Below are 27,506 nucleotides of genomic sequence, written 5' to 3' on the forward strand. Positions count from 1 at the left end.
GACGGATAAAAGTCTAGCCACTGTCTAACGCCAGTATGGTTATGGTCAAATGGTAACACCGATGATCTTGAAAACAAGAATTTGGCAAGACTTTCAGATTAGTACTGTATACACCATCTACAGCCTTTAAATTAGGGTTTTGATAATAACAGGGAAGGAAAGCAATTTGCAGGAATAAAACATTTATTTTTCAATGTCTTGCTATGAAACAGAGCTTAACAAATGCTTTAGGCCTGTCTATCACCCAGAAATTGCAAACAATATTAAGGCTTGCAAAATCACTATTCCCAATAGCACATAAGTAATACAAGTTTTATTATCATAAACAATCTAATCACTTCAGTAAATGATTGCTGCACCGATGCGAAAGGAGTATGTTGTCAGAACTTACTTCACTATTGCTGTAGCGAGCCAACTCTGAGATGAAGCGCATGTGGTCTTCTCTAATCTGGATCATCTGCTCACAGATGTTGTACTGAGGACTACTGCTGGATGAGGTGCAGGTCCATCTGTTTCAGAGCAGCAGGAAGAACATTAATAACTTGCAAAACCTTAAGAGCCTTCATCTAAAAAGATGCTACAGAGTTGAACATTATGTATTACTACAGCTCAGTCTGTTTGAATGTCTTTTTATTAACTATTACACTGACACAATTTGCTGGATTATTTTAGCTATGAAAGCAATGAAATATGCATGGAATTAAAACAAATATTATTTAAAAAAAAAAATAATGAAAAAGAGCCTTATCGATCATCCTCTTTTCCTGGTAATCTAACATACCCTATATTACACTTTGGGGCAGATGTTTGAAGCTTGTGTAACCAATGCTTATCAACTGCATAAATATAATCCACAATATAGCTTTTCTAAGATGGACGTAAAAGTCTTCTTACAAAATTACACTCATTTAAAAAAGTTAGAATCCTATTTAATCAATCAGGCTTAAAATAAACCTGTACTGGGTGCAGGTTTCATTTGCTACCTGTAAGGAAGTGTAGAAAGTACCTTAAAGTGCATACGCTACCTTAAAATTGCTTCTCCAGTGCCTAATCTGCTGTTGAAGCTTCTGAGTAAATGGGAATGGTCCTCTGCCTCACAAAAATCAGTGCCGAGTGCCTTAGTAGCCAATGCTCAAGAGTCAGAAGAGCAGAGAGCCGGCTCTCTGCTCACAGAGCACCGAGAACCGACCAAAGGTCTTTGATCACTCAGTTCTTAGTCTAAGGCCCCTTTTACACGGGGTGGATCAGTGCTGATCCGCCCGGTGGATATCCGCTTGCCCATTGGTGATTGCCGGAGCGATCTCTCGCCAAGCAGGAAGATGACAGGTGCGTCTCCGCACCTTGTGCAGGGACGGACCTGTCAGAGCGCCACTCTCCCCTATGGGAGATCGGGTGACGACAGACCGCAGAGTTCGTTGTCACCCGATCCAATGACAGATGGAAAAATAGGTTTTTCCTCCGTCACACTTTTTCGGATCGGAGTGGGTCGGATGTCAGCAGACACGTCACCGCTGACACCCGACCCTCCATAGACCTCTATGGAGCATCCGTTCAGGTCCGCCTAAAAAAAACTGACAGGCGAACCTGAACGGATCGGTTGTGTGATAGAAGCCTTAGAAGCAGCGAGGGACAGATGCAACATCAGACCAATGCTGCAGCCAGCAAGGTAAGTATGATGCCTAAAAAAAAAAAAAAATCCAAACTTCTCCTTTAAAATTATACTAATCAGAGTTTTACTTTTACTTGTTGCATATATGTACGAAGGTCTGTGACTCCAGAGGGTCACCATAACAACTAGCCTTTTGAAGAAGAGGTCAGCAAGGAGAACATGCTCCTCTAATGAGAGGTTGAATAATTAAAGTATTGGATATAGACTGGTACAGAGAGAAAAAAAAAAACTCTTAAAGACGGAAGGAAAATTGCTTACCTAGACTTATTCTCGTCATAATGGGCACTGGTCTTAATGTATCTTGCCAATTCTATCTGCATGTCACCAAACAAGGGCACCACCTGCAGCTGCTGTACTCAGAGGGACAAAACACAAGCAGACAGTACCACTGTGAATACAATATGATACCAATGATCATAGCTTATAAAGCACATTTGCCAATCAAACATTGCACTCACTAGTCTTGTAAAACAAAACAAAAATACAAACAGTAAATGGCAGCACAATGGCTGACCTCAAATCTCATCTCCAAGCAATTGTTTTATTTTGGCTTTGGGCAGAGTAGACAAGCATTAGAAATTCCAGTTGGGTTCATAATCCTATCTGTGACCCCAATGGCCTATTTTCCTTACTGCCTGTCTTGTGAAGAAATAAAGGGGGGGGGGGGGGAGAGAGGGGTGTCTGTCCTAACAGAGATGAGAAGTAAAATCCACGGGTTGGGGAAACTGCCTACAATAAAAACATGGCAAGGGTTTTTTGTCTTCTCCGCTCTGTCCAAACAAAAAAAATATTTTGGCTGTATTTGTTACTTTGAGTACTCAAGAAAAATTAAGCCGAGGAATGGCAGGCTTAAATATGGGTCACATATACTAAACACATTTAACAATACATGTACAGCAGTGTCACTGATTGCATGTGCAGTGGATCACATTATTATACCACACACTAACATGCAAAATATGATGTGCAAATAAATAGATTAGTCACATAAAAACAAGATTACTGTAAGGAAAGGCATATCATGATGGGAAGCGTCGGCCGAGCGCAATTCTCCACGATCATATCCTTATTCCAACTGATGTTTAAGAGGCAAAGAAGTAGCGTGGGCGGTGTGACACGCTACTTCTTTGCCTCTTAAACATCAGTTGGAATAAGGATATGATCGTGGAGAATTGCGCTCGGCCGACGCTTCCCATCATGATATGCCTTTCCTTACAGTAATCTTGTAAGTGCATCTCTTTTTTTATTTTATTTTAATAAATGGTTTTACACTATTTGGAGTGCTTCTTTTCCTTCCTATGGTGGACCATTCGCTCTTCTCATTGGAATATTTCTGAATTGTGATCCTGATTGAGAGTGGAACCAGGGCTGGAGGATTAAAACATATGTATGGTCTGGCCTGACCCCTTAAAGCGTACCTTACTAGGACGTCTGGTAAGGAGCCAATCTTATTTGCTTGGTGGTGGTGCACCTCAGCCTGTCCTGTGCGTTGGAATACGAATCAGGAAGCCGAAGTTATCTGTGACACGTGGTGTTTTTTCTACAGTTTATTTTTTTTGGTTTCATTCTAAGGACTATCACAAAAGGACACATTAAGATTTTATGTGACTAATCTATTTATTTGCACATCATATTTTGCATGTTAGTGTGTGGTATAAAATTGTTGTGATCCACTGCACATGCAATCAGTGACACTGCTGTACATGTATTGTTAAATGTGTTTAGTATATGTGATACAATAAGTTTGGGATTCACCAGATATATAGTGATGTTATTTTATATGTAATATTTTTGCACTGTATGAGGTTCATTCTCGAAACAGGGGATATTACATTATAATCACTTAGGGTTTTCTATTCAGTTTCCTGGGTGAGGTGTTTATACCTTAATATTAACTATTAGGGACTGCGCGGTTCTTTTTGCTTTTTTTCTCACTTACACACGTATATAACTTTTTGGTATATATCAGAACTGCAGCATTATTGATTTTTATTTCATTATTCTGTAGCGCAATTTTTCTTTCTTTTTTTTCTTTAAATATGGGTCAAAAAGGCAACATATTCAATGTATACAATGTACAGTGAGTAAATCAGCTTTTTCATGCTTCACGTTTACCTTAAAGAATTTGTCAATTTTGGTCAGGTTTATTCTCTTTTTAGCATCCAGTTTGTAGATGTTGCTCACATTCCCATCCATGAGGTACAAGCCAAACCCCATCACCTAGAAACCAGTCAAAGAAATACTGAATTAATGAATACACACGCTTAGCTATTCAACAGAGCGAACAGCAGCTGGGCAGGCTGCACAACAGAGTATTAAAAAGTTAAAGTTCCACTTTAGAAAAAAAAAAAAAAAATGTACACATTTTTTGCAGGAATTTTTTTTTTTTTTTTTTTATTTCCCATAGGAGCCTGCAAAGCATTACACCTGTGATCAATGAATTTTGGGGGGAATGTCAGGCTGCTGCAGATGCATTGCATGCTTCCTCTAGCTCTCGGTCATACCACTGTAAGAAAGCTGGAGGAAGGGTCAGTGGAGAAGAACCTCCATGCATAGTCAAGGGAGGGAGCCCTCTAGGGAGATGGAAAGCGGGTACTAAATTCAGGTAGAACATGCTCCTAAAAGGTGAACTTGGCCTTTAAAACTTCTTAACAGGGAGACATTTTTAAATCGACATGGTTTATTTAAAGTAGAACTAAAGGCAAACACTTTTTGTTCATTTTGGATGGAGTAAAGAAGGGTATATCCCTACCAGTTTTTTTGCTATCTGGGCCCCCCTTTGCGGAAATTTTCATTCGCTTCTTATCCCATAGTCAAAACAAGAAGTGAGAGGAAATTCCTTTAAAGCGTCCCTGGAACTAGTGCCCTCCATTGGAAGTTTCCCCCTTTATTAATGTTTTAGGACAATCTCCAGTTTGGGATTTTTTTTCTTATTTACATTTTCGGTGTTAACGATAAACATGACAGAACGTGAATCTCCCCAACGGAAACACCGACAGCAATAGAAACTTGACAGGTGCTCAAACCCCCTTAGTTTTGCCTTTAGTTATACTTTAATTGCTACATAGAGGAACGGTGAACTTAGAACACTAGGCCCCAATCATGAAAGTATAATCAGGCATGTGTTCATACTTTTTTCTTAAACAACCAAGGATTTAACTTCATCAACTGATTACTGCATGGATCTGCTGATTTTATAAGATATACTTTTATCAATTTTGAGATATTTTGACTGTAAATGGTTTACCGCACCTTAGAATACAACTAACCTCAGGCTGGCGGTAAGAACGAATCAGCTATTGAGCAGAATTATGAAATAAAATAATTCACTAATATTTGCTGTTTGAACATTTTTAGATGAAAAAATAACCCCATCTTAGTGAACTGAACCTAGTGCTCTGATGGAAAACTTGAAGTAAACATCAGACCTTAGTAATATCTGATCTAAGCACTATGCATACTTGGGCAGTCAAATGCATGAGAAGGTGATATAAAGTCCTGTAAATAGCTTTTTTGGTGCATTTTAACAAAAAAATGTATCTGCTTTAGAAATGATGGTCATAGCCTGAAACATACACAATACATGCATTTAAATATAAGCGGATACCCTTCCCTGGTCCCATTATACTAGTCTCCCATCTATGGTTTAGATTAGGGATCTCCAAACTACAACCCTCCAGCTCGTGCGGAACTACATATCCCATGAGGCATTGTAAAACTCTGACATTCACAGACATTGCTAGGCATGATGGGAATTGTAGTTCCCAAACAACTGGAGGGCCATAGTTTGGAGACCCCTGATTTAGAGAGAATGTGTTTTACAATTGTCTATGAATTAGGGATGGTGCCATAACAGGAAGTCTACCTATAATTGTTTGATGGTAACACCCCCACCCCCACCCCCACCCACACACACACACACACACACACACACACACACACACACACACACACACACACACACACACACGTATTAAAAAGTCCTTAAGTAAAAAAATGTTTGTAAAAAAAATAAATGTCAGACATGAAAGTGTGAACCTGCCAATACAGCTTTATGAAAATGGCCGATAAGCACAAAAAATAAAAATAAAAAAACGGGGCTAGCTAGATGTGCAGGCTTAGTCAAAAGAAAATTGCTTTCACATAATGATACAAGTTGCAAACTAAGTTCACTTAAGTCACATAAGTCACAAACTTAGCTCATTTAAAAAAAAAAAGATTTGGTTTCCACATGTCTGCAAACGATTGTGATCTTTGCTTGTAAAGACGACTTTTTTGCTTAACCAGCTAAGATCATTGACTTTGTTGCAGGAGGTGCCATATATCTGTCCTGGTCATTCCAGCGCACTAAGACCGGCCATGATACTGGTTTATTAAAGGCAAGATCCACACATTACTTTTTATAATTTGTTCTTCTCTTTCAATTTGGAAAACTTGCCTGTTCCACTTCTTACTACTAGGTGTACTCCTCATTGTTCTATACAACGTCAAAAAACCTGACTGGACTAATAAGGAAACAACTGTACCTCCATCAGGCTGTTTACGGCCACCCTATTACTATATGTGCAAGACCCACATTAAATTCACGCAGAAAAAAAATCTTTGTGGTAATCAGACACAAGACCCCTTCAAAGCATTTGTGCTAAACAATGACAAAACAGGTTAAGCGATCCCACTAATGCCCACTGTTAAAAGGCTAATACAAAAAACACACAAGGGACGTTGGTTACCTTCAGTAAGATGTGTCCCCTGTGCTTCTTTCTGTCTTCTAGTTCATTAGCAACCTTCCTCCTCTGATGTAATACAGCTTCTATGAATGGAGGAGCTGGGCAGAAAGTGTGGGCATAGTCGGGCACTCTTGTTGAGTGCTTGTGACAGCTTCTTAGTTCTTTTAACCCCCACCTACCTGGAAGATGATGGTGGTGGGGGCTTCAGAGAAGGAAGAATACTACTGAACTAGAACACGGAAGCACAAAGGACACACCATAATGAAGGCAAGTAAAGTCCCTTCGGCTTCTTTTGTATTTTTTTAGCCAAACTTAAGCTTTAAGCACATGATTTATGATGAAGCCACTTCACAGGGTAGACATGAAGGAAATGACTGAGCTTTGAGCAAGCAAAATCCACCAGGGAGCAACCATTACAGAGACTTAACATTTCTTCCTTAGGAGTAAACATTTCACACATCACACAACAAAAAAGTCCATGCAACAGCTTCATTTTTCAGGCATATCATTAGGCATATTGTGATATACTTATCCTCAGGATTTTCAAACTGCACAATTCAGTTTAACCTACTGGTGGGTAAGCTGTGTTATTTCATGATACAGCATGGTGCCACTTTTATTACCAATTTCTCTCTTTAACAATCTTGGCGTACAAAGGCAGTCTGTTTTTCTCCTTACTTTTAGTAGCATGTGCTTCTCCCCAGGCGTCAAGTACATTTTGTTGTCATAGTAGTCAACGCACAAGTTCACTATGTCTGCAAGCAGTTCTTCATAGCCTGGAATGACTTCCAGCTGCTGCTGTAATGACTGCAACAAAAACATTACAGCAGATAAGCGACGCATCTCTGTACCAGATGGCAGGCTGCAATATTGTACTCTCTTGCTAATGTTATAGCAGTTAATGAAAATGTAATAATTATGTAACAAGCAATATATACAATGGCAGTTTTGTACAGGTCTTAAGGTTTACACATATTTACTTATGTGTTGAAGACACTTTACGACACACAACACCCATTCATATTGTCTCTAAGATTATATACAACCATTTAGTATATCTCAGTTTATTAGTCCTAGATGTATTGGTTTTTCTTTTTTTCCCCAGGACAAGCACATTTTCTGCAAGTACAGAAACACCTGGTGATCCTGACTGATACTCTTAACATTCTGTGTACTACACTGAAAACTCACACAATTATCAGATTTACCAGTTCTCTTCTGTGAGCTACAGAATAACTTGGCCCTTCTGTAATGGATATGAGGAGAGCAGGATGGGTATGTAGTCTAAATCTTAAAATACTATGCAAGTGCTTTAACTTTTATTGAACAAACAGTATTTTGAGGATACAGTGCACTATGAGCTTTTATATTGTACACATTCCCGTTTCTGAGGTGGGCTGGAGCGAAGCCTGAGGGATTACTTGGGTAACACCCATAGCTGATGTGTTTGGGATGTTATCCTAAAGAGTTATTGGTTTCTCAGTAGTAGGAGAGCCATTGGGCTCTGGTAAGCATGCTTTCCTTTTGGATATTTGGAGGACCCTCTACACCTTTGTTGTGCACATGAGCACTGTTTATTACTGGACATTTTGGTTGTACTTTTGATAAGAGCGCTGCACATTACATATTTATTTATACCACTGCTGTGTCACTGTCAGACTCTACCCTGACTGGGTAACCTTGAGGAAGAGTGTCCAGTGTTGTAAGAGATAATCTGATGGCTCTCAGTTCCAAAATGTAGAACCATATCCCCTGGACAGTCAAGGAGTTGTAAACTCCACCTCAGCCTTTAAGGCTGGCATCCAATGTCACCACCTTACAGGGCGTATGAAGGAATGGCTTTCCTAATTCCAGGGTAGGATTGGAGATACTAGGGAGAGCTTTGGCTGGACTGAAGCACTAGGCAATCCAAGGTTTGGATTTGCTTGACCCATGTCATGAGTATATTGGATTGAAGAAGTCTGGAGTGAAATTGGGCTAAGGGAACTGCCATAAAGCAGTATACCATCAAGCCAAGGACCCACATGCAGAAGGGGGGCTCCGTATTGACCTATGGGTCCTCATATGGTTGCTTAGGAAAACAACTTTCTCCTGAGAAAGAAGAATTACATCTTCAGCTGTGTCAAAGATTAGACCCAGATACTCCGGATGGTGTGGGAACTGGAGAGCAGACTTTGAAAAGATGATTATCCAGCCAAAGGCTTGAAGGAGTTGAATTGTTCTATGGATGTTGGCAGACAAGGTTGTGGCTGAGTCCTTCAGTAAGAGATCATCCAGGTAACCCATGACATTAAAAGAGAAGTATGGGTTTGTTTTTTTCCCACCAATTTATACTTACCTAAGTGAATGCAGCATCAGTCAAATGCCGCATCTGCCCCCGGCGTCTCTACACAGAGAAACGAGCCATTGAACATTGCCGATGGATCGGTTCTCTCGGAGCAGAGCAGAGAGCTGCCCACCCCCCCCCCCCCCCGTCAATCAGCAGCTCTGCTGCTCTCCATGCTCACTGGAGCGCTGAGCTGTGGAGGTGGGGAGCAGCAGTCTCAGTGGCTCGCTGAGAGGCTGAGATGGCCATCAGTCCAGACACCTGGTGGATCCAGACTCCCAGAGTCGGGATGGCACGGTGCCTGGACAGATATTGATGATGTCAGCAGAGAGCGGACTTCGGTCCGCTCTCTGCTGAAAACCAGTCAAAAGGCGTGCAAAACGAATTGCATTCCTGTGACCCATAGGAGAAGCCTAGGCAAACGAGCTCAGGCTGGACTTCTTTAATACCCTGGGTATGCAGAAGATCCAGAACCAGGGCAAGCAATTCTGTAAACACTTGGGCTGAAGAGGAGAGATCTAATGATAGTGCTACTAATTGTGATTGTTAGTCTGCCAAAGCAAGAAAGCATTCACGTGAAAGCAAAACGTGGATGTGTAGAAAGGCATCTTGTAGGTTTACGGATGCCAGAAATTTCCCTTGTCTGAGAGAAGCACTGACAGATCTTGTAGATTCCATCTGGAACTTTAGTATGCAAAGAAATCAGTTTAGCGATTAAGCCCAGTATGGTTTTGGGACTTGTAAATAGTTGAAATAGAATCTTAGAAAACATTCTTCTAAAGAAACTGGTACAATCAATCAATCATTGTGCCTGAAGTTGGTGCATGGAGGTCAAATTTTTCTTTTGGTCTTAAGTCAGCCGACCGGAAGGCAAAAAGCAACAAGGTAACAGAAAAACAGAGAGAGAAAAAAAAACTAAACATATTTTTAAAATTACAGACCAGACCCATCTTGGATCCAGACTGGTGAAAAGTCAAACAGTAGTTTCCTCACACCAAGGAGTGTGGGCATCCCTTCACTGTGAAGAGAGCTTTTGGGCAAGCCTTGTGGACCTGGGAGTCCAGAGCTACGGAAAAAGTGCCAAGCCTTAGTCTGGAAGTTGATGCCTGGAGAGAGTGAAAAGTTGCCTTTTGCCGAGTAGAGGTAGAAGCCATAGGAGAATTGTGGGTTTTCAGTTGGGGTAGGAGTACCTTTTTTCCGGTGACTTGCATATTGGATTTATCAAGGGATTCCCCAAATAGCTCACCATCAAAAGGCATGCGTTGAAGACATTTCATACAAGCAGGCATACCCACAAATCCTGCAGGTATGCACAGATCTCAGTGAAATTCTAGAAACCTGGTGAAATACACTCTCTAGAGCACAAACACAACAATAAGGCTGAGGGAATCATTTGCAATTGTTCTAAGAGAGCAGAGTTAAAGACGGGTTCCTATTCTCTGTTCATTTGTCTTATCCAGTTAGCATTAGTCTGGCAAACAGACATAGCAGCAATTGCTGGCTGCAGGGCTAGATCTGCAAGGGCAATTAAGCCCTTTAATAGGTCTTCAAAACTCCTATCAACGGAAACCTTAAAGGATAGGTTCACTTTAAAAAAAAAAAAAAAAAAAAAAAAAAATGCACTTTTTTTTGCAGGTAAAAAAAAAAAAAAGTGCATTCAATTATTTTTTGTTACAGGGGCCTGGAAATAATTGCACCAGCGATCAGCAGATTACCAATGTCATGCAGGTCTCACAGTCAGTGTATGGGCTTATCCGTACATCCAGTACAGGAAAGCAGAAATGCCCTGACAGGAACATCCAATGAACATTGATAACAAGTCGACAGCCACCAAGGATGTCGGGGCTTGTAATTCATTCAGACACACGAAGCTATGTGCCTGAATAACGCAGCCGTCGTGAGTCTGCATAAAAACTAGGGCAGCACCCCCCGCCAGTATGGGCTCTCCCTGAGCACAGAGGGAGAAGGAGCCCACACCACACACCCTCCAGGAGGCAAATCGGAGGATCAGAGTCTCCAGGAAATAATAGGTAAGGGAACAAGTCTCCCAGGACACCCCTGAGAGATCACAGCTCCCCACAAGAGGTGTTCCTGATAGACCAGAGGAAACCACAAAAAAAAAAAAAAAAACAGAAGGAAGAAGCGTGGGTAGAGGAAACCTTTTAAGGCTGAATTCACATACGAGTGGGGTCAGTATCTGTGCAGAGTTCGGTACAGTTTCCAGTCAGCAGTTGAGGTGCGATTTTTGAAACTGAAATTGCACAGGAAATTAATTTGCATGGAAATTGGCCTGGATATATGTGAACTGGCTTTACATTGGCGGTCTGGTTCATGTTATGCGAATCAGAAGCGGTTCAAAACACCTCCAATCTGCATATATGTGAACCAAGCCTAAAATATTTCTGTGATGAGGGGTTTCCTGTCACCTGTGAGGAGCCATGATCTTTCAGGTGCTGTCCTGAAAGAAGCATTGGGAAAAGTATTTTTTTACTTAGCCAATCTTAGTTCCCACACAGGCATGTTTTGGCTGTGGAGAGTCAGCTAATGTTAGGCAACGACTACTGCACACCACATCAATTAATGTGTGTACAGTAGCATGTGGTGTGAAGCTATAGCTTGCGCCTCATAAAATACAGGGGAAGGAAAAGGAGGTTCTACTTCTGATTACTAGACAGGGTTAGGCGGAATCAAGGATGTGTAGAGTTTCTGGCCTCTGGAAACCAAAGGTTCTAGACTTGCTGAAAGCTTGCAAACAATTTATTATGGCACTATTATGGTACTGCTTCTGACAAAAGCAGCAATCTGCTTTTGTCAGAACGCATAGCACCTGCCTGAGAGGGAGCTAGAGCTAAATAAGGGAAGTATGGCAGTACCATAATACATCATTGCACCTGGACAACAAAACAAATGTCACCCTAAGACCCCTTGCACGCTGGGGCGCTTTGCAGGTGCTACAGCGCTAAAAATAGGGCCTGCAAAGCGCCATGAATCAGCCGCTGCATTGTCTCCAATGTGAAAGCCCCCAGGGCTTTCACACTGGAGTGGTGCGCTAGCAGGACAGTAAAAAAAAGTCCTGCTAGGAGCATCTTTGGCGCGGTGAATGAGCGGTGTGTATACCGGTCAGCAACAGGTTAAAATGCATTAAAAGCACTTTGCTATAACTTGTGTGCCATTAGCACGCCATGGAAAAAAATGTTTTATATGTCGAACTATAACCAGTATTAAATACTGCAGAACAAAAGATGCACCAGTGCATTGGTACTGTATTACAAAATAGAATTATGCACCAATGATGAGAAATGTAAGCAACACATACCTGAGTTATCTTATTGTGATTCGCAAGAAACATGGAGAGATTCTGTGACTCCTGAATAGACTGAGGGTCTGCCATTTTGCGTAAAAACTGTGCTGCCCTTTAGTAAAATAAAATAAAAATGTAGAAAATGTCAGAAATATATTAGGTAAAAATATCAAAAAAATATAAAAAGAAATCAGCCTGATACTATAACTTGGAGGATTTTCAGCAAGAAATTAAATCTATAATCAAATGTCAAGTCAAAGGTAAAGATAAATAAGGAGATAAGGGCACAAAATCATGTTGTACTGCAGTACTATGCGATTTGGTGCAGCAAATTGTGATTCTAGTGTGGACCAGCCCTAAAAGTTAAACTGAAAAAAAAAAAGATCGTTCCTAGACAAACTGTATGATCTCTTGTGATGGTAGGATCAGCGCCCACACCAGCTTATCTTTCTCTTCAACGAATATCATGTAATCTGATGTTCAAGCCAGTCAAAGTCTGGAGGAGCATTATATATCACAGGACTGTCAACATGTAACTTTTAGGTGACTCTGGGTCTAATAGGCTGCTGTGGCCATCACTGTGGCTTTACGCTCTTTAAGTTGCATTTCTGATTTTTTGATAATGCAACAGTAGATGCTTGAACACACAAAGCTGAATGGAAACAAAAAACTCCCAGGTAGACAATTATCTAAATAATTATTTTGGGTGACTGGACCCTTTAACAACTACTAATGAAAATAGCATCTGTACTGCTAGGAACAAAGTCTAAGGCACAAAATGAATGTTTATATTTGCACAATACAAGCTGAGGTGATCGAAAATGAGGGTCTGGATAACCAGGCAGACCACAGCAGATATCTCAAGCCTTTGTAAGCTATTCAGCACAAAAACAACCTGTGATGATTGTTTACACGGTACAACTATTTCAGCTCTACAACACAAAAGGGGGTTATTTACTAAAACTGGAAATTGCAAAATCTGCTGCAGCTCTGCACAGAAACCAATCAGCTTCCAGGTTTTATTGCCAAAAGCTTACTCGAACAATCTAAAGTTAGAAGCGGATTGGCTACCATGCATAGCTGCACCAGTTTCTGAGGGAACCAGTTTTAGAAAATCTACCCCAAAGACATGTATGGTAGAACAGTACTACTAATCAACTTTGGCCCATGCAGCAGGTACATGGTGGAATAAAAGAATGTTTCTCCTGACTTGACTGTAATAGACAATATCAACGGCACAAATATTAACTTCAAGTTGGTTTATTCACCAATGTTAGTGACTTTTTCAGTGGTTCCTACCATTGGAAAACCTTGATGAATACATATTACTTCATGATTGTATCAAATTGAATTGCAAATAAACCCCAACAAGTTATCGTATTTGCTCTACTTTGGTCTGTTAAATGAACCATTGAAAGGGGTTATATTGGTTTGATATGTATGGGGGGGGACTGTTGATCTTGCCAGAAATCCAGTGGGCTGACAGCTCCCCATCATATAAAGAAGAGGGGAGGTGTTCTGAAGTTCTGTTCTAGGATGACAACACTGAAAACGCGTCCTAATTCCAGAACAGGAAGTATGTTAAATGTGTGTATTAATGACAGTCACCCGGTAAAAATAATGAAAGAAAAAAATAAATGCATATAAATATACACACACACCTATTTAGAGGTCGACCGATATGGGTTTTTCTCTGGCCGATGGTGATATTTAGAAATTGCGCCAGCCGATGGCTGATATATGATGCCAATTTTTTTGGACCGATATGTTACACCGATTTTTTATTTATTTTTTTTCCCCTTCATCTCATAAAATCTAACAGTTAAGCACCTTTCACACTGGAGCATTTTTCTGGCGCTTTTGGGCTAAAAATAGCACCTGTAAAGTGCCTGCAAAACGGCTCCCCTGCAGTCTGTGTGAAAGCCTTGAGTGCTTTCACACTGAGGCGATGCGCTGGCAGGATGTTAAATAAAATAAAATAAAGTCCTGCAAGCAGCACCTTTGGAGTGGTGTATACCCCGCTCCTCCACCACTCCTGCTCATTGAAATGAATGGGCACCACTGCCGAAGAGCATGCAATGCGATTTGGCAGCGGCGCTTCACGGGCACATTTAACCTCTTCCTCGGCCACTAGCTGGGTTATAAGTGCCCCGCTATCAGACAAATAGCACGGCTAAAACTAGCAGTGTTTTACCATCAACACCTGCCCACTCCAGTGTGAAAGCCGCTTTAAAGTAATAAATGATACAGCAAATTTTTTACATTTAAACATAACAAACCTCCAATCAGTTCACTTTTATGTATAATTTACATTCATATTTAATATATCATTTTTGGTTTTTTAAATACACAAAAACAGGTACTGAAAACTTTGGATGAAAAAAAAAAAAAAAAAAAAAAAGTGTGCTAACTTTACGGTTTTAATTATTTTTTTAAATCATTCGTGTATTTTTTCCCAAAAAAATTGCGTTTGAAGGACCTCTGCGCAAATGCCGTATGACATAAAATATTGCAACAACCGCCATTTTATTCCCTAGAGTCTCTTCTAAAAAAAAAAAAAAATACATCATTTTTGGGGGTTCCAAGTGATTTTCTAGGAAAAAAAAAAGGATTTTTACTTGTAAGCAACAAGTGTCAGAAAAGATTTAGTTTTTAAATGGTTAAACTGAGAACTACACACTGAGTTTAGTTCATTCATAGGTGTAAACATTGCATCTCTTTGGTCTTTTCTTGACAGACTGCCCAGAGAGAAAACAAGTGGCTTCACTGAAGACTCAGGCAACTTGCATTGACTTCTATTACAGAAGTCATTTGCAAGTGGCGCTGAAGTTATAATCTGCCTTTTTATCAGCACAATCAGCTGATGCCGATCAATTAAAAAATGTCAAACATCGGCCGATATATCGGTCAACCTCTACACCTTTTTCTAAAAGGTGCTATTGACATAAAATTTTCACCAGGTCAGTAACAACCCATGCAATTCATACATCCAAAAAACCAAAAACAAATACGTCCAGAAATGAAGTTATTTATAATAAAATGTAATGATACATTGAAAAAGTATTGAGCACGCTAACTGAAATTTAATACGTCATACAAAATCCTTTGTAGTGACAGCTGCATGACGCCTCCTGTATGGAGAAACTAGTCCCATGCGTTCGGGTGTGGTTTTGGCCCATTCTTCCACACAGTCTTCAAATCTTGAAGGTTTCATGGGTCTCTTCTATAAACTCTGATCTTTAGTTCTTTCCATAGATTTTCTATTGGATTCAAGTCAGGGGATTGGCTGGGCCATTCTAGCAGCTTTATTTTCTTCTAAGCTAATTGAGAGAGTTTGCTTTGTGCTTGGAATCATCTTTTGCTGAAAAGTACATTTTTCAATTCATCCTTCCTTCAATGCAACAAAGTCTGCAAGTACCGTATGCTGAAAAATAGCCTAACACCATTATGTTCCCACCTCCAAACATCACGGTTGGTATGGTGTTTTTGGGGCGACATGTAGTGCCATTTGACCTCCAATCAAGGTGTGCATAATTGCATCCAATAAATTTAATTTTGGTCTCATCTGACCAGACTTAATTCTCCCAGTATTTCACAGGCTTGTCTAAATGCTGTGCAGGAAACCTTAAACTAGCTTCAACATGCTTTTTCTTCAGCGTTGCGAGTGTGCATACAGGGCATGGCGGTTGAGTGCATTACTTATTTTCTTTGAAACAATTGTACCTGCTAATTCCAGGTCTTTCTGAAGCTTTCCACAAGTGCTCCTTGGCTCTTGAACAACTCTTCAGATAGATAATTATTTTCACATCAGAAATCTTGCAAGAAGCACCTGACCTTGGACTGTTTACAGTGAAATTATGTTCTTTCCACTTCCGGATTATGAACCCAACAATGCTCATTCAGAAGTTTAAAAATCCTTCTGTAACCAATGCCATCAGTATGTTTTGCAACAATAAGGTTTTGAAGGTCTCGAGAGAGCTCTTTGCTTTACCCATCATGGGATGTTTCTTGTGCGACACCTTGGTAATGCCACTTTTTTTTTTATAGGCCATCAGTTGAAATTGAACAAGCTGATATTAAATTTGCATCGACAAGGGGGAGGATTGCTTTCCAATTACAGATGAATTTCAGCTGTTTTGTTTTCTTTGTATGTATAGATTGCATGGGTTGATACACACATGTGGTGAAAAAGTCATGTTACTAGCACATTTAGAAATAGATTTACTTAGAAAAATGGTGACGTGTTTAATACAGAGTTAAAAATATACACACAATATTATATATATATATATATATATATATATATATATATATATATATATATATATATATATATATATATATATATATATATAATTTTATGTTGCAGTCACAACCAAGGACTGGTTCGCTGTAGCATACAGTATATTCAGTTAGATACAAAAAATTTAGTTGTAATTAAATGTGTGCAAAATGTATAGGAATTGTACAGTATAGTGCTCAGGTTGTATGGCACACTTTTTTTTTTTTAGTTAAAATAAACATGTCATACTTACCTGCCATGTACAGTGGTTTTCCACAGAGCAACCCAGATTCACCTCTTCTCAGGTCCCTCAAGCATGTTGAGTGCCCCAAACAGCAAGCAGCTTGCTATGGGGGCAACTGAGCGGAGCAACAGCTCCCTGTGTCCATTCAGACATGGAGCTGTGGCCTGACCTTGCCCTCTTTCTCCCCTCAGTGGCTGACTGACTAACAGCCAATCATTCCGCGCTGCTATCTCAGCCAATGAGAAGGGGAGTCCCAGGCAGCCGAGACACTCCTGTAACATCGCTGGATCGAAACGGGCTCAGATAAGTATTAGGGGGACTGCTGCACACAGAAGGCGTTTTATCTTAATACATTAAATGAATGCATTAAGATAAAAAACGTTCTGCCTTTACAAGCTCTTTAAAAATGGAAACTGGCATTTCTCAAGAAGGCACTCCAGTATATCATACATTTCCTTTATGATGTAGTACATGCAACAGCTTCTAAAAGTAAAAGATATCACTGCTGCCACCTTCTGAAGTAAAGGGAGAAAAAGGAACAGAGCCCCAAATGGCTTACCTTTTGTAGGCGGAATGGTCATTTTTTACACTGCACTTCATGTTTTTCAGTTCATCCAAGACAGCGAACATGTTGATGAATTTACCAAGGGTTAGTAAATAAGCTTCAGATACAAAGTCTTTTCTTCTTTCTGCATGGCACAAGCGTTTTACTTCAGCACAGAAGCGTTCAGTGGCATCTTTCTGAACAGAATAAAACAGCATGCTATTATTGACAAAATCATCAGGTCAGCTAACAAATTGCAAAGAAAGCTTGAGACATCACCTAAATTCCCTAATTACATCAAATTGATCAAACACTCTAATGCCGCGTACACACGAGCGGATTGTATGGCGTACTTAGTCCGTCATACAATCCGACGGACAGTCCGTCGTACTTTCCACTGAGCGGACTTGACCACACACGGATGCACAAACAGTCCGTCGAAAGCTTGCGCGATGACGTGTACAGCACGTACGACGGGACTAGAAATAGGAAGTCCAAGACACAGCAAAGCACCCTTCCACCCTGTAAATCCTTTCTGGGCATGCGTCATTCTTAGTCCGTCCGACTAGCATACTGACGACCGTATTGTCCGCTGAAACCAAAGTACGACGGACAGAATTTCGAAACAACCAAAATACTTAGTACTCCGGACTGCACGCTGAAAAAGTCCGCTGAAGCCCACACACGAGCGGATTGTCCGCTGAAATGTGTTTCGACGGACTAAGTACGTCATACAATCCGCCCGTGGCATTACTCTTACAGCCCAAATAAATCAGCTAAATACATTGCAAGGTGTTTAATAGCCTTTTAAATTCAATTTTCTCCCGAAAGCTACTACAGAGGAGGAAAGCCTATCTTATGGCAGCTACCTTGCAAAGGGGTCCCTTGCTCTAGGTGGAGAAGCAGTGGTCTAATTGCACACCCCCCTCTGTTTCACACCTGAAACTGCCCTGCAATCAGAAAAGCCCTGACTTAGCAGGGGGCAATGTGAGGGACCTCCACAAAGTGATCACTACTAACGCATAGAAAGCAAGAGTTGCACTTTGCAGCATGCTAACAAAGCACAGGCTTTACTAAATTTTCTAACTAAATAATTAATAATTGGGCAAGAAGAAAAACAGAATGTACAGAAAAAGCCCCTTGGTTTAAAATGTGACAAAGGCTTAAGCCTTGTCCCCTTCTATGCCATGCCCCTCTTACCGAGCTAACCTGACAGTGGAGCTTGGAATGATGCTTCATGTTTGTTTAAGACAGACAGATTATAAAACAGGCGCTTCCTTTGACAGGGTGACAATACTCTTTCTTCTGCAAAGAAATACCTGAATCTTTGTCACTGTAGGTGTTACTTCTGCTATAGCCGTTTGGATGTTGGCACCTTTAACAACCCTATCAGGGAATAGCCACAACTAGCTCTGCTCCAGACATTTAAGTTGACAGCACTACTCTACCTGAAGGAGATTGCTTCCCAGCTGCACGCTAAAAAAGATGCAATTATATTTCCTTTAAAGTGGAACTTCACTCTCCAAATCAACATAGATTATTTTTAATCATCAAGCTGCTAGCATTAGTAAGAAGATGGGAACGTATTTTATATTCACTTGTTTTAAACTTTTTTTTTACATTTCTTCAGTTACTTTCTGGCCAAGGCAAATGATGTCATACATCCCAGGAGTCTTCATGGGGGGAGGAGAGGAGGAGGGGCTTTCTCAGCTAAGCAAAATCTCATGCATGCTTGAGGGGTTAAGGGCAGATGAATTCCAGGAAGTAAATGCTACATGAATCATTACTAAAGATAGTCACAGCCAAAAAGGGGGTTGTTTTTCAAAGTGATTTCTCAACAAAATAAAGCATTGAGACATAGATGGGTGAGGGAGTTGGCTTTGAATGTTAAAAATGTATTGGTGTTTTTGGTGCTCAGATGCAGTGTGACTTTGCTTTAAAGGATAAGTTCACTTTTCCAGTAAAGCATTGCAGGTCTCCAGCAGATCTGCTAGTGTTTCTGCTTCCTCTCTGACGGGAAGAGAGAATGAACTACCACAGAACTTCCCAGCACCGTGGTAGTTCATTAAAAAGTACAGAACACTGAATAGATGATGCGGCAGGGTGGGCGGAGTCCAGCAAGGCAGAGCTTCTTGCAAAGTGTGACAGAAGGAGGGCTGGAGAGAGAACACCCCCGCCCCCCGCCCCCGCTAGCTGTCAGAATAGGGATTGGGGGCCAGTGTATCTGTAACATGTTACACCCTTAATATGGGTGTAAGGCCGCGTACACACGCGGGGACTGTTCGCCCAACTTTGTCCGCTGAACAGTGTTTCGGCGGACAGTCCGCTTGTGTGTGGGCTTTCAGCGGACAGTTTCAGCGAACAGTCCGCTGAACAAGGTTTTTCGGAAATTCCGAAAAACTGTCCGCTGAAACTTTGTTTCAGCGAACAGTCCCCTCGTGTGTAGGCTTGTTCGTCAAACTAAGTTCCGCGCATGCTCAGAAAGGATTTACACGCCGAAAGTTATAATGCAGTGTATAGGACGTCGTATTTTTCGTCCCGTCGTACGTGCCGTTCACGTCATCGCGCACGGTTTCAGCAAACTGTTCGTTCGTCGTGTGTGGCCATGTCCGTCCATGCTAATTTTGAGCGGACTGTTTGCTGAAACTGTTTGACGGACAAAGTTGGGCGAACAGTCCCCGCGTGTGTACGCGGCCTAACATGTTACAAAAGGTGAGCTTTTCCTTTAAGACATGCCAACTTGCATCAAAAGTGTAGGTTTATTATTCTGAAAGGAAAACTCTTTGGTTGGACTTAAAGCATTGAACCATATTTTCGCTCCATAAGATGAATATTGACCAGGAATGCGTACCCCCCCCGCCATATGTTAGAATACCAGGCCGCTGTCTCCCGCGAGCGCCGGGCGATCCTTGTCCTCCTAAACCTGGTACCTTTTACTTGGCTTTGCCTGTCACAGACAGAAGACAGAGCAGGCCGAATGGAGTGTGGCCGCGGCTCGGGCTGCTCTGTCAGATGTGATGACATCCTCGCCAGGCACAGTAAGGCTGCATTGTATGACAGGCTGCATTTAAATTGGCACTGGTAAATATTTTAGCACACCATTTGGATCAGAATATTTTTTCTTTGATTTCCTCCTCTAAAACCTAGGTGCATCTTATGGTCAGGTGCGCCTATGGAGCAGAAAATACGGTATGTTAATAATTTAATAGGGACTACTCTTGCTCACTGTTATTAGCAAGGCATAGATCACTATTGCAGTAATTTACCGTATATACTCGAGTATAGGCCGACCCGAATATAAGCCGAGGCCCCCAATTTACCCCCAAAAAACTGGAAAAAATTATTGACTCGTGTATAAGCCGAGGGTGAGAAATGCCTGTCCATCCCTGTGTGTCCGTCCATCCCTGTGGGTCCATCCATCCCTGTGTGTGTCCATGCATCCGTGTGTGTGTGTGTGTGTGTGTCCATGCATCCGTGTGTGTGTGTGTGTGTGTGTGTCCATGCATCCGTGTGTGTGTGTGTGTGTGTGTGTCCATGCATCCGTGTGTGTGTGTGTGTCCATGCATCCGTGTGTGTGTGTGTGTGTGTGTGTGTGTGTGTCCATGCATCCGTGTGTGTGTGTGTCCATCCATCCCTGTGTGTGTGTGTGTGTGTGTGTGTGTGCGTGCGTGCGTGCGTGCGTGCGTGCGTGCGTGTGTCCGTGCAGCCTACCTGTGTCCAGCCTGCCTGCGTCCCGTCCAGCCTGCGTCCCGTCCAGCCTGCGTCCCGTCCAGCCTGCGTCCCGTCCAGCCTGCGTCCCGTCCAGCCTGCGTCCCGTCCCGGCCCGTCCCGAGCCGAGCCGAGCCTCCGTCCTTCAGCTCTTCGTCGGCGGCCATTCTAGGATTCAAAAGCCGCGCCTCCGTCGGTGATAGGCGGAACACTCAATTTCCCACTGACTGCTGGGAAATTGAGTGTTCCGCCTATCGGATGTCCGTGATAGGCGGAACACTCAATTTCCCAGCAGTCAGTGGTCCGCCTATCATGGACGTCCGCTCATCATCATACTACGGACGAGGATGAGAGGATGTCCGTGATAGGCGGAACACAGACTGCTGGGAAATTCAGTGTTCCGCCTATCACCGACGGAGGCGCGGCCTTTGAATCCTAGAATGGCCGCTGTCTGTCTGCTCGACACGCTGATCGGGCAGACAGACAGCGATGACTCGAGTATAAGCCGAGGGGGGCACTTTCAGCCTCAAAAAAGAGGCTGAAAATCTCGGCTTATACTCGAGTATATACGGTATGCTTCTGGTTCGGTTTAAGTTTGTCCACCAGAACTTAGGGAACTCTCAATGATGCCTAAAATAACATCACTAAAAAGGACATTACTGGTATTTCCAACGTAACCACAATGGAGAAGCAGGATGTGCTAGCGGTTTTAAAACCGTCCCAGAGATTAACGATTGAAAGCTACAAATATGGCAATTAAAAGTAGCATAAAAACAAGTACCTGAAAATACATGAAATTCATCAGCTTGTTGACCTCTGGTTCCAATACTTCCACTGTCTTCTCATAGATTTCCACACGATTAGGCTGTTCATTACATTTCACCTACATGAAAAGAATTACAAATGTGTTTTTTGTTAACCAAAATATAAACAATGTCAAACAAACAAACATAACAAGTGAACTTAAGGCTCGGTTCACACAGGGGCGTGTACAACAACCTGACTAAAAAATGGTAACGATGTGGTTAATTACAAAAATATATATGTATATATATATTATTATAAACAATAAAAATCTCTGCACTTAGGCCCCTTTCACACCTTTTTCAGGCACTACAGAGCTAAAAATAGCACCTGTATAGTGTCCGAATAAAACCGGCCCTTTTCACTCCAGTGTGAAAGCCAGTGAAAAAAGTCCTGCTAGCAGCATCTTCGGAGCAGTATATTCACCGCGCCTACCCATTGAAATCAATGGGGCAGCGTGGTTATACCGCCGGCAAAGCGCCGCTGCAGCGGCGCTTTGCGGGCGGTTTTAACCCATTTTCGCCACTAGAGGGGTTAAAACTGCTCCGCTAGTGGGCGAATACCACCGCTAAGACAGTAAAGTGGGGCTAAAAATAGCGCCGCTTAACCGCCGATGCCCGCACCGCCCCAGTGTGAAAGAGGCCTAAGGACAAGAATAATCATTTCACTGTATCTGGCTAACAGTCATTGATTAACCACTACAGATCCGCGCTATTGCCAAATGACGGCATTAGCGCGGACCTACATTTCCGGGACTACGTCTATTGACGTGGTCCCGGTTACGAGCGGCCTGCGCGCCCCCTGAGGGGCGCGCGCGGCGCGCTCTGTGATCGGCGAGTCCGTGAGACTCGCCTGATCACCGATCCGTGTAAGGGGTCGATCCCGACCCCTTATCACGTGATCAGCTGTCAGCCAATGACAGCTGATCATGTGATAGAACGGAGCCGGTAATCGGCTATTATTCCTCCTCGCGCTGACAGCGCGAGGAGAGAAAAAAAAAGCCGATCGCCGGCGGCCGTGATCGGGACATCAGTCCCGATCACGGCCATCAATACAAGGGACCACCTGCCACCTGCCTGTGCCCACCTGCCTCCCGCAGTGCCATCCTGAAATAAAATAAAAGCAAAAGTAAGTGCCCCCCGTCAGTGCCCACAGTGCCACCCACAGTGCCACCCACAGTGCCACCCAATCTGCCTCAAAGGTGCTGCACCCCAGTGCCGCCCATCAGTGCCCAGCAGTGCGGCCCATCTGTGCCCAGCAGTGCCGCCCATCAGTGCCCAGCAGTGCCACCTATCAGAGCCACCTATCAGTGCCACCTATCAGTGCCCATCAGTCCCATCTATCTGTGGTACCTATCAGTGCCCATCCGTGCCACTTATCCGTGCCACCCATCCGTGCCATCTTATCTGTGCCCATCTTTGCCCATCAGTGCCGCCTTATCTGTGCCCATCGGTGCCGCCTTATCTGTGCCTATTAGTGCCGCCTTAACTATGCCTATCAGTGCCCACCGGTGCAGCCTATCAGTGCCCACCAATGCAGCCCATCAGTGCCCACCAATGCAGCCCATCAGTGCCCACCAATGCAGCCCATCAGTGCCCACCAATGCAGCCCATCAGTGCCCACCAATGCAGCCTATCAGTGCCGCCTAATCAGCGCACTTCAATGAAGGAGAAAAATGACCCGTTTGCAAAATTTTATAACAAACTATTAAAACATGATTTTTATTTTTTATTTTTTTGCATCTTTTTTTGTTTGTTTAGCAAAAAATAAAACTCCGAGCTGTAACTAAATACCACCAAAAGAAAGCTCTATTTGTGGGAAAAAAATGATAAAAATTTCATTTGGGTACAGTGTTGTATGCCCGCGCAATTGTCACTCAAAGTGCATCAGCGCTGAAAGCTGAAAATTGGTCTGGGACTGAGGGGGGTTTAAGTGCCCAGTAAGCAAGTGGTTAAATGCTTATTAAAAAAAAAAAAAAAAATGAAAAAATGCAGCTTAAGCCACTGATCAGGAAAGAATGATTTACTGAAAATTTACTGAAGTCTTAAGTGTGCAAGCAAGCCTCTCCAATGGTGTAAAAACTTAAATCTACCTGTTTTTCATGGCAGAGACTCATCCACTGCCTTTTTAAAGTAGAGACTATGTATTTTGGTTTAGTACACATTTCCATTCTCTCAATTATGTTTTTTTTTTTTTTACAAATGCAGCCAGAAAACTTGTTCTTTAATCTCATAGCTGAAGGTAAACTGTACACACACACACACACACACACACCTACCTCTTAGTCCAAATCATAGTGCTCTGGGAAGCCTTTGTTTAAACTGGGGCAAGTAAGTCACTAAGAATAATGGTACAAAAGGTATGTTCTACCCTGGAAATGTCAGCACTGCAACGAGTCAGAAACAGCAGCCCTAAACACTGGATGGGAGTCACAGCAGCAAAGATAAGTGAAGACAGGTTCCCTTTAAATTAACTGTACCTCAGACAGCCAATACATTGTCAATGTTTGACTATATCTTAATGAAAGATTGTGTCTGTTCTTTAATCTATCTAGCCTGTCCATTGCTGTTGCAGCTTTCACATCCTCATAAGCATTTTACACATCCATTACTGCACTAAATCTTAATATATTCTGACCTGGCATGTAATCCTATTATTTCTCCAGAAGCATAGTTTACTGTTATTACCTGTGGTATAGCCCTTGAGCAGCTTCGCCATGTGTACAGCATAATTGCATACTCTTGCCCTTCTTCCAGCATTTCATTCTACAAAAGCCCAAAGTGAATTAATACAGCATTTCTTTCAACAGTTCACTGACAAAATGCTTTCATTTCATGAAAAAAAAAAAAAAAATATTAAACAGTAAGCCACATTAAATAACTTGGAAGATAAGTTTATCAAATGTGTGCCTCAAGCTAAGCTGCAATTATTTTTTCAATAATAATTATAAAAATAAGTGAACTTATAGGGAGTACCCCTTACCCCTTGCCAGTTGCCCTTTCACTTATTAGTACAGTGTGGTTCAATGGTCTAAAATGCAGGTTCAACATATTGACAGAAAGGTCTGTCAATACAAGGACCATTAATGTGAGCCTCTAGGACTTTTACTAGACCTTAAAAAAAAAAATCAATTTAGCCTACAAAATTACAAATCGCTTTATTGAAAAATCTTTTAGAAAGCAAACACAAAAATTAAAAAACTCAATTACTTTATACCAAAAACATTGTCCAGGCATCACTTAAGCCTGACTTATAGTATTAGACATTATGGAATAATGGTCATGTTCTGCTTACTTTCTATAAAGATGTCAGCTATTAGCATTGTTTCCCAACTAAACATGAATATAGATAAAGCCATTGTTAAAGCAAAAAAACAAAACTAAGCAGACATTTCAAATCACTGAACTATATTGCAAACAGTTTTCAAACCAGGCTCATTTTTCTTGCCACCCTCTACCCACTCCAGTCAGCAATTATTTACTGACGAAACAGACATACAATTCAGAAATTACAAACATCATTGGAAAATATAACAAATTCTCTAACAGATGAGGCATTTAACTAATGTGTTTACAACTGTAGATTTAACAGTTTTCTTGGAGTTCATCTTTAAACTACTTCCCACCCGCATGAGATGGTGGACTTTAATGGTCTATATCTGGATGATGCTTGCAGCTACAGGCATCATCAAGATACATTTTGTTCTCAGCAGACAATTCCTACACTGTAAAAGCCACCCTAGAGGCGGATTAGCCACCTGGATGGCTTTTACAGGCAGCAGGAGGGTCATTCGCCACTGCCCATCAGCACCCTCCTGATTGGGAGGCTGGAGTTCCAATCTGACAGCAGGTTATCACAGAGATGGCCAAAGACAGGATGGTTCCCGGCCATCTCTATGACCCTGGGTGGCCAGAAGCAACATAATGGAGTCACTTCTGGTTCTGGCAGATGTAAACACTGCCATTCCCCCCCCCCCCCCCCCCAGAAAGCAGAGATCAATGTTTTTGTTCTTTTTTCATTTCATGCTATCCAGCGTAGAGGAGATATCTGGGGTCATATAGGCCCCAGATGTCTCTAAAAATAGGCACCTGTCATGCATTATGTCCATCACAAGGTATATTTACATTTCTTGTGATAGGAATAAAAGCGATAAATAAAAACGAAATAAAAAGGCATGGTGTAAAAATAAAATAATAATAAAGAAATTTATAAAAAAAAGTTTAAAGCACCCCCATCCCTATGTGCTCGAGTGAATGCATACATAGGTTGCACCTGCCTGTAAAAATGTTGTTTGCACATGTGACGTATCACTGCAAACGATATAGTGAGAGCAATAATTCTAGCACTAGACCTCCTTTGTAACTCTAAACTGGTAACCTTTAAAAAAATGTAAAGCGTTGCCTATGGTAATTTTTAAGTACCTTAGTTTGGTGGCATTCCACAAATTTTAAAGCATGGCATGTTAGGTATCTATTTACTCAGAGTAACATCTTTTACATTTTACAATAAATGGGTTATATATTGTGTTTCTCGCATTAAAATTCATTAAAGTGTATTTTTCCCCAAAAAAGCCGAGTTTGAAAAATTGAGGAGCAAATACTGTGTGAACATAACTAAATTGCAACAACCATTTTATTCTTTAGGATCTCTGCAAAAAAAAAAAAAAAAAATTATATATATATATATATATATATATTATATTATAATATATATATATATATATATTATATTATATTATATTATATTATATTATATTATATTATATTATATTATATTATATTATATTATATTATATATATATATATATATATATATATATATATATATATATATATATATATATATATATATATATATATATATATATATATATATATATATATATATAGAATATTTGGGGGTTCTGAGTAATTTTCTAGCAAAAAAATACATTTTCATACGTAGGGGAGAAATGTCAGAACTGGCCTGGGTGGGAAGTAGTCAAATCTGTCCTGGTACGTTTAGCAGGTTAAAGTGGATCTTCATGAAAAAATATTAAGTTGGGGAACAGGGAGGATTTTTAATGCAGAAAAGAAGTTATATACCTGTCTGTCCACTCTTGTACACGGAGTTGTGCACACACAACTCATTGTACAATTTCAGTAATGTACAATGAGCTGTTCAATTAAATCCCACGCCTATATAAGTAGCCAGTGAGCCAGCTGCCTGAAGATCTTAGTGGCCAGCTGGAAGCTCCAGGAGTGAAGAATGTTATAGCTTGGGTTTAAAAATTCAAAGTAGCAGTTAAACAATAGAAAAAAAAAAAAAAAGCCAGAGCTCTTGCTTACCATACTAGAATGGACAGTTGCTTGTTCAATGTATCTCGCAATGCCAGTGACAAAGGCATTTCTGTCTTCAAAGTTAGTGTTAAAATTTGGCTGTCAATTTACAAAACACAAATATATAAATATTAACCATTTGTTCATTACCAGGACATGAGTTACAAAAAATAACTACCCTAAGAACATGCATAAAAAAACAAAAAAAAACAAAACAAAAAACACACTTTTTGCCAGTCAAAGGAGTGAACTGTAATCTGCATATGATGTCCGTTAATGCAACCCAACCCTAAATTATTTTATTAACCATTTATATTTACATTTAATTATTTGTATTTGTTAAAACCTACGTATAATAAAAGATAAAAAAAAAAAAAAAAAAAAAAAAAAAAAAACAGCATAAGGGACAAACGTACAATGACTGAAAAGTGCCCCTTGTGTTGCTGGCTGCTGCTTTATTTGAAATCTTCTGTCTTATTATTCCCCCTCCCCCATCACTGTAATCTACCAATGAGGAGGGGGCTAGTAGAGCTAAGGGGCCTCCCATATGCACTCATCAAAAGTGCCAGCTATGACCAGCTTT

General features: G+C 41.1%; 1 protein-coding gene across 2 annotated transcripts in view; it reads right to left on the bottom strand.

Moving 5' to 3' along the window:
* LOC143983284 (cytoplasmic FMR1-interacting protein 1) overlaps positions 1 to 27,506 on the bottom strand; it is a 155,830-nt gene that overhangs the window by 88,768 nt on the left and 39,556 nt on the right. For both annotated transcript variants that reach the window (XM_077482793.1, XM_077482794.1), the window contains exons 3-11: positions 26,933 to 27,022; positions 24,293 to 24,370; positions 21,583 to 21,684; positions 17,109 to 17,290; positions 12,039 to 12,135; positions 7,075 to 7,203; positions 3,785 to 3,889; positions 1,928 to 2,019; positions 392 to 509 (exon numbers count right to left, since the gene is read on the bottom strand). In XM_077482793.1, coding sequence (XP_077338919.1) covers positions 392 to 509; positions 1,928 to 2,019; positions 3,785 to 3,889; positions 7,075 to 7,203; positions 12,039 to 12,135; positions 17,109 to 17,290; positions 21,583 to 21,684; positions 24,293 to 24,370; positions 26,933 to 27,022 — 993 coding nt within the window. The remainder of the gene's footprint in view (positions 1 to 391; positions 510 to 1,927; positions 2,020 to 3,784; positions 3,890 to 7,074; positions 7,204 to 12,038; positions 12,136 to 17,108; positions 17,291 to 21,582; positions 21,685 to 24,292; positions 24,371 to 26,932; positions 27,023 to 27,506) is intronic.

Source organism: Lithobates pipiens, unplaced genomic scaffold, assembly GCF_037356315.1.
Source record: "Lithobates pipiens isolate NorthernLeopardFrog02 unplaced genomic scaffold, aLitPip1_a1.2 Scaffold_16, whole genome shotgun sequence".
In the NCBI taxonomy this organism is placed as follows: domain Eukaryota; kingdom Metazoa; phylum Chordata; class Amphibia; order Anura; family Ranidae; genus Lithobates; species Lithobates pipiens.